This window comes from Egretta garzetta, unplaced genomic scaffold, assembly GCF_000687185.1.
Source record: "Egretta garzetta isolate BGI_Z169 unplaced genomic scaffold, ASM68718v1 scaffold213, whole genome shotgun sequence".
Taxonomy (NCBI): Eukaryota; Metazoa; Chordata; class Aves; order Pelecaniformes; family Ardeidae; genus Egretta; species Egretta garzetta.
The window spans coordinates 1,016,625-1,032,567 of record NW_009259242.1 but is presented as its reverse complement, the minus strand read 5'-3'; the positions used below and the strand labels follow the sequence as shown (position 1 = coordinate 1,032,567).

The 15,943-nt window shown below is 36.0% G+C and overlaps 1 protein-coding gene across 1 annotated transcript in view; it reads right to left on the bottom strand.

Annotated features, from left to right (window-relative positions):
• STXBP4 (syntaxin binding protein 4) overlaps window positions 1–15,943 on the bottom strand; it is a 66,893-nt gene that overhangs the window by 30,170 nt on the left and 20,780 nt on the right. Inside the window, exons 17-20 of the mRNA XM_035891636.1 lie at window positions 10,252–10,428; window positions 8,065–8,181; window positions 7,493–7,542; window positions 6,192–6,316 (exon numbers count right to left, since the gene is read on the bottom strand). Coding sequence (XP_035747529.1) covers window positions 6,192–6,316; window positions 7,493–7,542; window positions 8,065–8,181; window positions 10,252–10,428 — 469 coding nt within the window. The remainder of the gene's footprint in view (window positions 1–6,191; window positions 6,317–7,492; window positions 7,543–8,064; window positions 8,182–10,251; window positions 10,429–15,943) is intronic.

Below are 15,943 nucleotides of genomic sequence, written 5' to 3'. Positions count from 1 at the left end.
GTTTTGAGGGAAAATTGTTCAACCTCCAGGGACTAGTAGCACTGTGAAGTTTTCCACTGGATAAAATATTTGATAAATTCTCTTTTGGAAAAACTCACCTCTTTTGTTGTTGTTGTTAAAACATATTATTCCTTTGAAACTTTCAATTTCACCAAATTAATATTTTCTAATGGAAGTACTGTCTCAGAAAACGTTTAATTTACAAACATAACTTCTTTATCTTTAAAGCATACAGCACTGATTTTAAGATTTATTTCTTTTGCTAGTAAAAACTGTTATAAAGGGGAGCTATACAGATGTGTTCAGGATATACATTGTATAATTTAATAGGTCTCTACTATTTCTGATTTCAGTAATTCACTGAAATATTTATGGCCTTGCCAGAACAATGAATACACAGAGTTATCTCTTTACTTATCATTATGCTGTTCCTTGACAAACAGCTCTTCCAGTAAGGACGAAGAGGTACAGTTCTAGTTTATTACACGAAAGAATATTAAAGGTATGCTATCCTCCCAACGCAGAATTGTCCCCGCAAAGGTGATCTTGCAAGAAATAACTTTCTCTTGCTGATATTAAAAATATAAAAAGACGCAGCAGCATGAGTTTCAGCAAACACTAGCAATCAGACAATATCCTTGGGGTCAACAGAAGACTCCTATTTTAGTATTCAGCCTCTGCAAATGCATCTTTAATACCATTAGGCCAATTAACAAAAGTCAAGTTAGCCAGGGTATGCCTACCCATGTTACAATTACATCTGGATTTTGATGTACAGACATAAACCAAAAAGTGGGGGAGGGAACAGTCCATGCTTACATGTCAACTTTTCAGAACTCTCCTGATGAACTATGGCCAAGTATCTGTACAAAATTATAGCTCTGCTGTATAAGTAATTTCAAGAACAAAATAGTAATAATGTATATGGCATTAATTATCTTGTAAACAAACACACCAGGGCTGCAACAAATAAATAAAAGAAATATGAATACTTAACAATATTAGCCCTTCTCAAAATAGCAAAATTGTTATTTGCAAAGACTTGCTACTCTACCTTATATCTTTGTTCCACCCACACTGTCAAAAGAATGGGAAGGGACAACTAACACTTTGCTGAATACGGAATGTTTTTGGCAATTGACCATAATATAGTTACAAAACTAAAGAAATGAATATATTCCATATTTCAGCTTTTAATGCCTGAGATGTAAGACTTTGTCTGTGGTCCAAAAATCAAAACCAATCAAAACTATCAAGAAAACAAGCACTAATGGATGCTAACCTCCAGCAGTTTCCATTGCTTTCTTTTTATAGACTGTCAGCATACAAGGAAAATGGATATAAAAACCAGGCAACTAAACCTCTGCCTGTAGGATCTTCATAATCAAACATGTACTACTGTGCTAGCAAGAACAGTATCACTAAGGTAAGTAGGATTTTTGGAACCTATGTTAATTAGGAGATCATTTTAGCAAACTTCAGCATGATTGCCATGTGTCAGATCCCAGGCTGACAACAGATTAAAGGAACACGATGGGAAAAAATATTTCAAGATGCAGTGCTTGAGTTCCTGCTGAGCAGAGAAGCAGGATTCATAGCACTTAATGGATACTGATGCCTGGGATTACATCAACATGAGCAAGGTTGTATTTTTGGATAGAAGTTTCAGAGACAGAGTGAGGAAATCAGCAGTCAAAATACTTGAAAGCTGCATTATGCTAGTGCACATTTTAAAAATGCCGATTGCCTGCTATTTTATGAAGAGATAAGTATGTTCCAGGGTTAATCAGATTTTGGCCATTACCAGTACCAAGTGTATTTCTTTTCTAATTTTGTAATAGAAAAGAAGAAAATGCTTTCTCAATTCTTTTTAGCATGATTTGCACCATATGGTCTACTAAGTGCAGCCAGCAACTACTTTTAAATGCTACAGTTCTTTCACTGAGGCATTATTATCCTTTGTATGATGAAAGCAATTTTCTTTATGTCTTCAGGAGATGCTTGTATTCTACAAAGCAGAAAGGCCTCTCAAGACTTGGTTTCTAAAAATAGCTTACAGTCTTTCAAGAAGATGAAGGATGAATCTTTCAAGGGATGAGCTTGATTATTCTGTTTATTACTTTCTTATTTGCATTTCTGGATCTTGAGGATCCTGTAGTAGTAAGCACTGGAAAACAAGCTGGTTTTTTTTTAAACAGAGTCCTCACTTGAAGAATTGCCAAACTGACTTCACATAGCTGTCATTCAACCTACAAAGCTGAAAACTGATCTGCAGCATTATCACAAGGCAATATGTACTTGGAGGTTTTTCAGGAATACACAGAACTTCTTGAAAACTCTTCCCTCAGGCAAAATGTCATGCTATTCTGCAGGAAGAGGACAGTTTGCCTGGCTAATTCATAAATATGTCATTTTGACCTTGATGTCAAGGGTGATCTTTAACGAGGGAAGAAGTTTTCTTTTGGAAGAACACTCCACAACCTTGTCTTTGCACCTAGACTTTGTTTCACAGGTACAGTAAATGAATCAAAAAGGTTTTTTAGTTAGGGCTCCTTTACTTCATGTTGTACAAAATGAAGCAAATATTGAAAGAGAAGATCTATTCAGAAGATAAAATATATCATGATGGTTGCTCAGTTATACTTATTACACTTGGCAATTTGAAAAAAAAATCAATTCTTTAAGAATTCATTAAAAAATTATTATGTTGTGGACAACTTTCTGGAAAAAACCGAAAACCTTCAGACTGCAAAGTAATGTCTATTATACTTTTTTCTTTGATGTATGTTATTTAGGAAATGCTACATACACGAGAGCCCCTTTTTTATGACAGCCCATCTGCAAGAAAACTGGAGATCACATGGGAAACATTTTGTGAGACTCCGGCATAGAGGACTGCAGACAGCATGCTATTAAATAGTTACTCTGCCTTAACTACTTTTTTTTTTTTTGAGACAGAGAGTGAGCTTTAAAGCTTTAATCTCATACACAAGCTCGTCAGAGCCCAAATCTATCTGTAATACTCTCCAAATCAGAATGAACTCAGAAGGATGACGTTCAATCTTTAAATCCTTCTCTGCAGAGCTATTTTTAACCCTCAGGTTCATAAAATGGATCCCTGCTATGGCTCCAGAGCTTTCTAACATGTATCCTACCTATTACATTTGACACAAACACATGTTAGAATTCGGCTGCATTTAGAACGAAAAGTTTTCCTTGCTCGATTCCCTGTGTAGTGGGATAGAAACAACTCGGTGTGACAGAACTCTACCATTTTCACTGGTGGAAAACCAATTATCTCCTCTCCTGGCCATTATTATTCTTTTCACCTCCTCCGTTCACTTGAATTCCAATATTCTGGACACTTCTGAACAAATTTTTTAATCTTCTTATTTTGCTTTCTTCACTATAGAGTAATGTAATAAGTAAGTGTTGCATAAATAATGTAATAAGTAAGTGTAGCATAAATAATGTCAAATAAGACATTTTTCATATCTTGAAACTTTTCCTCAAATATATTTATTCAGCCGCTTTCTAAATTAATTCCCAAACAATGTAAAAAGGATATTAAAATCTTTAATATGGTGATTATTGTCAATCATAATTCACCAGCTTTGCAAAAACTCCTGTAATGTGTCAGGCCATTTCTGTTTTATTTTCACAAATCAATCCAACTAAGCTGGATTAGAACTGACAAGTCTGCTCGACTATAGGTAAATATGATCAAAATACACAATCGTTTTGATGATCTGAACCGGGAAGAGTATAATAAATCACTGTTGTTTCTTAGATTTCCAACTGCACGCAGTTATTACAGTAACTGGCCATGAACTGGCATAATTTTTACCAATAGGAACAGATTTCTTTTAATGACGTGAGGATATACACATATCTCCAAATGAAACTGCAGGCTACATTCACTCCCTACAGCAATAAAATCTTCATTAAGACACTACTTGATACATGTTCATGTAAATTCAGCAAAATAACATTTTGTAAACATTCTGGTATGAAAATAGAGCATTACAGTCAGGAAATTCTGCTAATTTTACATGATTCTGGAAATCTTTATATTCCTCATTTTGGCATTAATTTTCTGGTTTAAGTTTTCCAGGAAAAAATGTACTCTGGAATAACTTTATGTTCTAATTATAGCTTGATGAAGGTGCATATTGAACTGACACTTAACCTGCACTGTCCTCCAGTGCTATAAATGATTTATTCTGCTGGTTCACATCCAATTTTAAATAAAAATATCTATCTTCTTCGCTGATGAACTGATACCATATTTAAAATCTCTGGAGGACTTGTTTCCTCAAGGGCATTTCCTGACTTCAAAACTCACTTTTAAAAATCCTTAGCAATAATGGTCTGATTTTCTAAAGGCTTGGAGAAATCTCACTCAGATGCATCCTTTGCATCTTGAAAGAAAGATCTGTATTTGAGTTATTAAAGCTTATAGCACCACTTTTGTTCAAAGCCCATCAAGGTCAATGGAAATTTTCCCACCAATGAGTTTCAAGCGATGTCTTTTGAGACAAGGAAACCCAAGCTGCTGGAATCCCATGTGATGCTGACTTCTGACTTCCCCCTAATGTTTACAGCAAGATGGTCTTGAACTACAGAAAGTCCTCAGTATATTGTTTTTTTGAGGAGTGATGAATGCTATTAACAGAACCAAAATAAGTTCTTCATATTACACTTTAATTTTTTCTTTCATGAGGTCTTGGTTAGATAAAAGCCAACTGTTGATGAACCCAAAAGGAAAGAGACTGTGCAAAAGGGAAGGGAAACTGAAGAACAAAAGTAAAAAGAAAAACTGAATTGACAAGAGATCTCTAAATGATCTGCTCTGTGGCAGCAAATCACTGAAGTCTCCAGTACCGTCTAACTCTAGACAGATACTAGTTTTTCCTCATTCTGCATTCTATGTCAGTCCTAGGAAGTAGCAACTAAATCTTAAGCAGCCAGAATTAAGGCTTTACTGCATTCTGTAATAGGCAGCTAATTTCAGCTTGCATAGAACTTATCACTTGCCCAGGCAACCCTTCTAGAATGGGATGAAATGTATTGTATATCTCTGAATTATTAGGTGTTTTAAGAAACGCCAACCTACTCCCAGGTTAAATCTCAGAATAATAATTTTTTTCTTGATTTATTAAACCTCTGCATTCTTATTAAAAGCTAGTAAAAGAATAGTAGAAGAGGAACAGAACTCCTGTCTTTGGCTTAATATAAGCAGAAGAAATTTTCAGCTGACAATTAACAAAACAACATACATGCTATCAGAAATAACACAAGGAAATACCTGATCCATTTTCCTGGAAGAGTGTTCATGATACACTTTCTGTGACTTCATTGTAATTCAAAACAGTTTGTTACAAAGATTTATTTAATTTACTTTTTTGTTCTTTGTTTACTCTGTATTTTCTGTAAAAGTTTCACTACTATTTATTCCACAGTCTTCAGTGAATTAGAAAATATACCCAATTTACTTAAATAAGGTCATTATTATTACACCCATTGACACTGGTAAAATGCATGCAATAAACTATCCTGGGATATCTGCTTAAAGTTAAGGAGGAAATGCACTTACTATTTTAAGGGCATTAATAGGGAAAACCACTTCTAACTCTAGACAGATACTAGTTTTTCCTCATTCTGCATTCTATGTCAGTCCTAGGAAGTAGCAACTAAATCTTAAGCAGCCAGAATTAAGGCAGCATCTTGGAATGAAATGAAAAAAATCATACAGTGAACAAATTCTACTGGGTGAAGCACACAACGGAAAAGTGGCCAAATCACCATATGAAAACAGCCCAATTGTAGGAGAAGGCTCTGCCTGTGGGTAGGGTAAGTTTAGGTTATGGTAACAGTTAGGGTTAGAAAAATAAAGGGGATAGCCCTTAGTAGCAGCAGCCGCCCTTTTCCTGCATTTGTAGGTCTTCCACCATTCTGAAAGACACTGGACCCCTCACCTATACCACAGTCCTAACCTACTCCAGACAGAACCTCTACTCCGGGTCCTTTTTCCACAATTGGAAAAAAAACCCCACATGATGACAACTGAAACATGCTACTCTCAATTAGCAAGCAAGATGCCAAAGCCACAACATATGATGGAAGAAAGGAATTATTCATGCATGTGTATACATGCAGACACACGCACAAAGACGGACACACTTACTCACAATCTACTTCCAAAATGGCACGGACGGACTTGGCAAGGTCTCTGGCTTCTGCTGCAAGAGCTGTTGTGACAGTAGGTCCAATCCTTCCCAACCGTGCTTTAGTAGACAATGTTGTTCTTCTGTCACTAAGAGAACAAAAAATAGTAAGTCTTTATTTGTAAGATTATACAATAAATTGTTACTTTTAATAAGGTAAATGTGTGTTTCTAGATTGGCTTTGCTCTCACTGCATGAACAAAAAAGATTCATACCACCAGACAGATTAGTTTGCTGCAGAAGCAGTTCTGTCTGTACGATAAAGGTATTAGAAAAGTTCAATACAAACAACATTCATGTCTCAAAATCTAGGGTCAAGAACTCAGTGGGTGTCAGGAAAGTAACTTTTTAAAAGTAATTTTCATATTAGCATTTAAGAAGGGACACTGCTTTAGGGGACCCAATTGTTATCTTCTTCACTGTTATTGAGTCAGTTTGCCACCTTAGCTTTGTGTTTTATACTTCAAACCACCTACTAAAATAAAGTCTATGACCTTTATAAAACAGGCAACACCACTCTTGTGCAGTGTCAATGGGAACTGAATTTAATTGATCAGGATTAGCATATGAGAACACAGACACCTACAGTACAATAGTTGATCTGATCCTGCAGATTTTTTTGAAATGAAGTTCCATCTAACTTCACTTAAATAGATTTGATTTCCTTGCGAGCTTTACTGAAAAAGATGGCAGGACAGAGACCAAATTACTGTTACATAAATACTAATGGAACACTATCTGGGATATATAGATACAATCATGCCGATATTCTGAAGGACCAAAGGCTTCTCTAAATCTTGTTGAATATTCCTAGGTACCTTTTTAAATAAGAAAAGTAACAAAACTTAAATGGATATACATGTTATCAATTTATTTATATGCTACTGGATTAATGATGATGCAAAATCACTTGGGCAAATCTAAAAAATAATAAAAAAAAATATAACCCACTGTTAAGGTTCCTTGCAATTTTAACTAATCCTTAGCACGTTATAATTACTTTATAGAAACATCCAGACAACCATAGCAATGTAATTACTAACTGTTTTAATTGAATTCTGAGGTTTTTAATGAAGCTCTATCCTGAAAGCCTAATTCATAATTCATGCCGTTCCCTCTCATCCAATAAAGTTCCACTCAGAATCATACAGCAAAAAATATAGGAAAAAAGCTACAAGACAGTTTTTGGAGACTTTGAAACAATAGTAGAGTTATTCAATATTAATATTGCCATTTCAATACAAATAACTATACCATTTCATTACCTTAAAACTGTTGAGGAAGTAGAGTTATCTGATAGTATTTCATGCACAACCTGTTGGCGATAGTCAAGAAATTAACAGTTTATAAATCGACACAGTCAAAAAATTAACACCTTATAATTTGATGTTCTATTTGGGTGTGGGAGATTTGATCTGCAACAAAAAAGTCTAGACTCTCCCAGCTGGAAGTGTAAAAGTAAAAACCAAAAACATTATAACCCCTTTAAATGAAATAAATATAACAACATCATTTTTTTTTTGTTTCATAACATTTCAAAATATTATAAAATATTACTTTTTCTGCCTTTTTCCACTGGGGAATTTCACAGAAATTGGTATGAGTTTGTGAAAAGGTAGATGAAAAAAATTATCTGACCATTTGTTTACTGTATAGCAAACATCAAGATTAAGTAAATTCCTACATGGATCTGTACACTTACAGACTATCTTTATTTTTAGCAATGAAAGGATCTTTGCAAACTAGTTTATAGTCAGTTTACTATGTTTATTCTTCAGAAACATCAACACGTAACTTTTTCAAGTAAAATATTGCTAGAAATGAAAGGCAAAGTTACCTCTACAAATTGTAGCAATTTCTCAGTAGCCACCTCAAAGGTCTTCTTAGCTGATTCTGATTTTCGCAGCTGGCAGTCAAGCACTGTGACTCTCTTTCTCAAGTCTTGGATGTTATCCTGGGAAAGATATTTTAAGGCTTTTATTCTAATGATTTTCTCCCATGGCTCACATAGATACACAGTGTGAATTGAAATGGATGTCTGAAATGTTTAATACACACTCTTTTCTATATTTCTGAAAAACATAGCTGCTCCTGAGGCAGGTATGCCTGATCTGTTAGTAAATCAGCTCCCAAACTGCAAATGATATAAAGGCAAATTGAAATTGGCAGCTAACAACAGTGATAGGGCTGAAACTTAAGACAGTTTGAACTGATTCATGAATGGATCAAAAGTACCAGCCTGATGGTGACAGCATCTGTCAGCAGGGTGGCATAAACAGCCAGTAGGTGAACAGACTCAGTCCACTACTTTGTACCTGTACACCCTTTGGCCAACAGAGTAATTATGGCCTATCTTTGAGAAAATTACCCCCTAGGATTTCTCCACATGCACTTTTATAACCTATTGATCAGCGTTATGCATCCCTCTGTACTCAGCCGCAGAGAATGTGAGCCCCATTAGATCAAGTTCTGGAGGCTCAAGGTTTCAGCTTGAGTCCCTTGGCACTGTTTGTGTCAGAGGACCACAGGTAAAGCCTTCACATGTATATGGGCACATATGTTTGGCTAAGCTGTCTCCTGAACAGAAGATCTCGCCCAAAATACTCTCCAAAATTAGGAAAATATCACTATCATTAAAGAAAAACTTTTACGTCACTGTAGGCGATCTTTTCTCAAAGCCCACTACCTACTATAAAACCCCACCAAACCCCATTCATTATCTTGAAGCAAATGAGTATGCACATTTGTTTGTATACACTGTACAAAGCAGCAGATCATGATCACTCTGAATGTCAAAGACTGTTGATTAAAATGCCTGCCTTTGGCGATCTCACTGTCCACTATTGGAGAAGGAGCTGGTAAGCCCTCAGAGGGACCTCAGTCTTTTATACTACAAAGAGTATACTATAGAGTTGGTACCTATTTGGTACTGCTTATTTTGAATAAGAAATGCAGAGAATCAAATCTCAACTCTGATATTCCAGTGCTCACTCAGAATTTCAGGAATTCAAGCTAGCATCTCAGAAACAAATCTCTAAGAAAGCAACCCACACACTCTGAATTTCTTAAAGTTTTTATATTTGTTCACATCCTAGAAAACAAACAGTGCTTCAAAAATACCTGGCAAAAAAGATGGGGCATCTCATAGAGATGTTCAGAAAGAACTTCTTCTAGGGTGTGATTCATCTCATCACACACTCTCTCAGCTAGATGAGAGGAATTCCTCCCTGGGAGCTACACGTACTCGCTATTTTGCTTCTTTGCAAGCTTGTATAGCACAGGGCTCAGTTTTACCTTTTAATACCTTGTAATATTGAATTAATTCTCAAGACAAAATAAGGCAATGTTTCAGTAGGTTCTCAATTCATACGCACATCCATTTTTCATGAGAAAAATAAGGTAAACACACAAATGCCAGCCTGTTTGCGCTTGTTCAAACTGCATGCAATTATGGGGAAAAATTTAAAAGTGCCTCAAATATTTTATTCCTTAGCATGTTATGAAACGCCTCACTGGAGATAAAGTGGTTTTAAAATATGAGGCTCAATTAAAAAAAAAAATTGGTAGGATATTGTTAGTAGCATTTAAATTATTATCTTGATTAAATCTAAATTTAGTTAAGAACAGCACTAGGTTTTATATTGTTATTATTTGCCTAACAGAAACATAAATATGAAGGCCATTTTTACATAAATACAAAAGCATACAAATATGCATATAGTCTTTAAAGACAATGTATCTGCAGTCCAGAAACTATTCCATGCTTTAATGCTTGAGATGTGCCATTTTGGCCTATAACCCACATATGCTTCTAGCTCCTATTTTTCCAGCCCAAAGATATCTGGATAAAGGAAGACTCATACACTTCACATTACCCCCTTCACTACGCATCATTCCAGTTATTGAATAATACAAGACAAACAGTGACCTACTTTAGAAAAGCAGATGAAAAGAAAATGAAAACAAGATACACAACAACAGCAAGGAAACCATGGTAACTACAACAGGCGACTGCTTTTCTTACTTTATTTTGGCCAGAATGATCAGTGAGCTGAGCCTTCAGCTCTACAATTTCAGCTTCTAATAGGCGAATTACTTCTTCGTAGTCCATCTCCATTCCACGAGCCTGCCTTTGTGCAGCTTCTGCAAGATGAATCCTACTTCGCAGGGCTCTTGTCTCTTCTACAGCTGCCTTGGCTTCCTATAGATGATAGAATTTAATTGAGAAGTTACAAATTCAGCTAACAAAGAAGTACAGATTTAGCCCAAAACTACTGCATTTGGCATTAGAGCTACCTTTTAGTATTTATGGTTAGATGGTTCAGTTGCTAATTTTTAAGTGTATGATGTGCAAATAAAGAGCAAGTATTTACAGGGAGAGGTAATTTTCCTAATAAATCGTGAATTCTATGATTACTGTAAATCTAATTGAATGAAAGGTTTTCTAGAAATGCACCTGGTGCTGTTAATCTACCCCATCACTTCCACACTAAAAAAGTATTTCATTAGATGTTATTTCATTTTATTATTATTGCCTGAATTCACACTCAATTCAGAGTTTGCACATCATGCAGATGGACTTCTAATGCAATTATTCAGTCTACACTGTTCTCAAAATAAGTGCTGGCTTTTATTTTTCTGCCTAGTTTCTGCTCTTATATCATTATCCTGTATTATCAGAGAAGAGTGTTATATAAAATTATATAGGAATAATGTACGGAAAACAGGAAATTAGAAACTGTTTGCTTTTAATTCAGTTAAAGTAATCCCTAAATGCTGTAAAATCTGATTTCGAGAAGGATATTGCTCAATTCATTTTACCACTGAATATTAATTCAGGTTAACTTTGATTTGTAAATTTAGAAAGTCAAACTAAAGGTCTGGACAACAGATGAGTTTACAGGAGGAAAAAACAAACAAACTGCTCATCAAGAATGTAGACATACAGGCGCACTGGCACCAAAACCGGTAAACCATCCTTCCCCTTAGCTTTTTATTAATTGGTGGGAAAAGTCACTTTATATGAATTTTATGAATCATTAAAGCTATAAGCGTTAAATATACAAATTCACAGAGCTAGAAATTCTTTGTACAAATTCCTTAGCTAAGCATACCTAGGTGAATATCCTATTCCTAGTCTACGTAGTACATCTCATTATAACTATATCCTGGTTGGGAATGGAACCAGAGGGGAAACAGGTAGGGGTAAAGGAGAAACACACAGGAATCTAGAGTAAGTAGGAAAAAACCTTCTAGAAATCAGGCTTGAAATCACTGTTTTTGAAAAACCTAAATGAGCAAATCTTCTTATTTTGGGGGGGGGAAAAAAGTCATTAATATTTTAACAGGTGTCATACTATAATATCTAGAGAGGTCGGTTAATCTTACAAAAGCAGATATAATTCTATGATTTCCTAACTTGGAAGCATTTGTTCTGTGCAATCAATACCCTTCAAGTCAGGTTTTCCTATACTTTGTCGTAATGTTTTTTCTGTAAAATGATCTACCAATCTCAGTTTCAGATGACTTTTAACTGGTACTCTGTTAGTCTTAATAAACAATATCTATTATTTCAGGCCATAAGTAAACCAATCTCAATAACATATATATATAGGACATCATCTTCCTCATATTTACAATCTAATACCAATTTGGATGATTGCCAGGGACTTCCTGGTCTATTAGAAAATAAAGCATTAGGCAAAGTAATCACACATGTAGCAAACAGCAACATCATTAGTGAATACAGATGACATTGGTGTTATACAGGTTAGAGGTTTTTGTTATAGGAACAGTGATAAGAGAGACATTTAAATAACCTTTACTTTAGCAGAAAGTATAATGATTTTTATTTTTTTTTTCCCTTGTGGAAGCACAAAGCATTAGATGATGATCAGCTCCACCTGGAAACACAGACTGCTCAAGAGCGTATTGCTGCATGTCTTTGTTCCTCAGCTGGTTTTACAGTTGCCTGTTTGCACAGCTCTAAAAGCAGTGCAAGAGGCCATTACTGAAAGCACTCGCTGCAGGACCACCAGAAAAATCCACCTCTCCTGCAAGCTGCTCATAGCAGTTCTTTTTCCTAGAAACAATTCAGAGAATACAAGAGCTTCTAAGAAGTTATGAATCTACAGAGGTAGAGGTCAAAATTACTGCCTCTGTAGAGGGTATTTTCTCGCCACTAAGAAATAGTGTGATTCAACAGCAAGAAAAGCTGGGCCCCACTGATACAGAGGATGATTTGGTAGCCTTCAGTAGCAAAGGTATCCTTCAGGAATAGGCTTGAGGTAGGAAAATGGCTCTTGGAGACAAAAAAGATGCTCTGATGTTAAGCTTGACTAATATAAATGAACACGGAGGCCTTGACAAAGGGTGGCATCTTAAAAATGCACACATAGGAATTGTTTAAATAAACTGACATCAGAAAAGTCATGGGAAAATTGCTATAATGAAAAGGGAGGTTTTCATTTTGAAATAAGACCTCCTTGAAATAAAGGTTTAATCTCTTATAATCCAGAATCGCCTTTACCCCTCCATTGTTTTTTTAGAAACCCAATTGTTGAATATTAATTTCTCTGTAATAGCAGACTAAGAATGACCAGCTTTCCACAGTGAAAGACCTAAAGGAATAATTAACAAACAATGGATTCTTACATTACGATAAAACGGTTATCCACACTACAACTGAATTAGCAAAATTTTCTGACAAACCAGAGCTGTTTGCTAGCACAAGGAGATGCAAAGGGAAACAACACCATCAGGTTTCCCCGTTCCACCGTTACTGAAGCTGGCACTGCAGCGACATGGTGGGTTCTCTTATGCCAGTGAAGACCAGATGGGTTACAGCATGCTTCAGCAACATTTTCTCTTGCCCTATTCAACTGCTTGTATGAAAGAGGACGCAATAGAAATGGAATCTGCAGCTGCTAATATTTCATCTATGTAAGAGCCTGATGGGACCATTTGTCCTAATCTGGTATGAAGCCACTACCACAAATAAGAAACTGCAGGCTGGAGGAGAGAAACTGCATCCTTACAGAATCAATTTCAAGGTACAGGTTTCTTACAAAGCCAGGTTCTTTTTCTTCTTTGGATAAATTCAGTGTCAGGAGAAGGTTTTATCCAAGTAATATGCCAGCCACCAGAAATACTGGAACAAAGGTATTCTTTTAACTACATGAAAAATTGTAGTTACAATTCAATTATGTTTACTCATTAATTTTACAAAAATTGTATGCTGAAAACATCGTTTAAAAGAACTTTGCCTATCCTCACTATATATTAAAATAAAAAAGTTAATAAAAAACCCCCAACCAATACTTCTTTCAGACAGGGTGAAATAAATCACGTACTGCTTCCAAAAGAGCAGCCATTCAAACCCTAGTCTTCAAAGCACCTCTTTTCCCCTTAGAAAACATAAGCATAGAATAGCAAAATAGCAAATCTTAGCCCTATGAAATACAAGTCCAGCTGTATGGGATGCCACAAACAGCATCCGATCTTTACAACCTTTCACATTTACTATGTTTGGCTGAGGTGCTTCAGCTGACAATAACTGCATAAAAAAAGCCTCTAAGTAAAGAAGAGATCATTCAGGTTGGTATGACCCAGGGCTTTCAGGCAGCACAGGATACAGTCAAACTCGCCCAGGAAGACAGAAGACATCATTACAGATTTCACATTCATGGTGTTGACAAGACTTGAGGTACTCAAAAGTGCTTTTCTATGTTTTGTGCCAATTTCAGCTTCTGTATGATTTCAAGGATGACCCAAAGATAACACTGTATCACAACCTCAAAGTAAAAATATATCAATTAATATATCTTAATTGTCATATACCAATCTTAGAAAATGATTACTATATCATTTCAGATTTAGCAATATTTCTAATCTTAAGAGTTTGTTTATCCTGTTAGCTACTGATTCAAGCACTGTTTAATGAATTGGTACTAACAAAACAAGTTCATTAACCGGAATATTTGTATGCCTGCCCTAATGAAGCTGTAAGCTCTGCGATTCACAATTAGTAGACAATAGAAATAGCACAAACCCATTTCACTGATTTCAGCTCCATCAGGAATGCATCATCATAAGTTAAATGGCAACTTGTAGCCCATTTTTTTAAGCTTTGTATCACTACAGATCTCAGTGTCGACATTGGTTCTGAACTACAGACCTTTATGTAAAACACTTGAAAATACACCAAGTATAAACAGAACTAAAATTTCCATTAAAAGCCTGCTTGTATCTCCTAAAATAGGTCACACAGTGCAGTAATTACTTATACTTTATTATTTCTCTTTCATTTCACTACGTGGAACCTTTTCAACAGTAGTTACTTAAAACATTTACTAGAAAATCAGAGTATTCATCCCCTGGAGGTTTGTACTGCAAAGCTGCCCTTCACTATCACATGACAGTACTTGAGAGAAAAATAAAAGTACGAGGACCTCGTGTGGTAGAAAATGGGCATTGCCGCCACTTAAAACACCATCTTAAACCATCTTTGTCCAAGTCTACTTTCCCACTAAAAGCAGGTATGTAAGTTGAAACACTCGATGCTGAGGACCTGATGTCCATACTTTTTGTATTTTGGGGCTTGCAGTTTGTACTAGGTCTAATCTATAGACTGATCGACTGCACATCTGCTCTAGTCTAGAGTAACAGGTGAACACCCAGCAGTGAATGGAAACATTCTTAAATTTAAGTACGCCCCTTAAAATACGACATACTTAAATTTTACCCAAAATTACCCAGTTAAATTTTACCCCCAAAAGAATCAAATATATTTCTCTGCTGTCTGCGTACAGACGGAAACATCACAATATTAATGGGAAAAAGCTTCCAAGCAGCTCTCTTATATTCAAGGAATAAAAGGTCATAATGAAGGTACTGAACAAATCCGTGTTATGAGCAAAAAACATAAAAATAATCTTAAGATAACGGTACATGGAAAGATTTTTAAACTGTGTCTTGCATTTCTACATAGGACATCTGATGGAAGAGATAGCCATGAGAAACCTACAAGGAACACGTGTAGCAGCGCAGGAGAGAAGGTGCCAGCTCCTAAGAAGAAAAGAGCTGACAGGATGATGTTCAGTAGAAGCAGGAAACAGGAAAGTTACTTGGGTTTGAATCCAGGCTATATATGATGTGAGACTTACATATCATTGGAAATTTCCTTTAAGAGACACAAGAAGGCTAAATTCCATAAGAAACTCTGATTTCTTCTCTCACAGTTATAGATAGATACGGAGACAGAAACAAGACATTCCTCACAGAACACTTACTACCATTTTTTTCCTAGTAAATATCAGGTAGAATTATCAAGTGTGTCTATTTTTTCCATACTTAAAACTCTGGTTGACATATAAAGTAGCTAACGTTAGAACTGTGGATTAGGCACACTGTTGCCTAAGAACAGCACAATCATGTCAAGAACACTCAAGACCAGAAAGGTACATTATTATCCAACTTACCTGATCCAAGCTTGTCTTATGGTTCCTACCTCAATTCAACAGCAGAGAAGTACTCAACAAGGCCAAGTGCCGGGTCCTGCACTTTGGTCACAACAACCCCATGCAGTGCTATAGGCTCGGGGAAGAGTGGCTGGAAAGCTGTCTGGTGGAAAAGGACCTGGGGGTGCTGGTTGACAGCCAGCTGAATATGAGCCAGCAGGGTGCCCAGGTGGCCAAGAAGGCCAATGGCATCCTGGC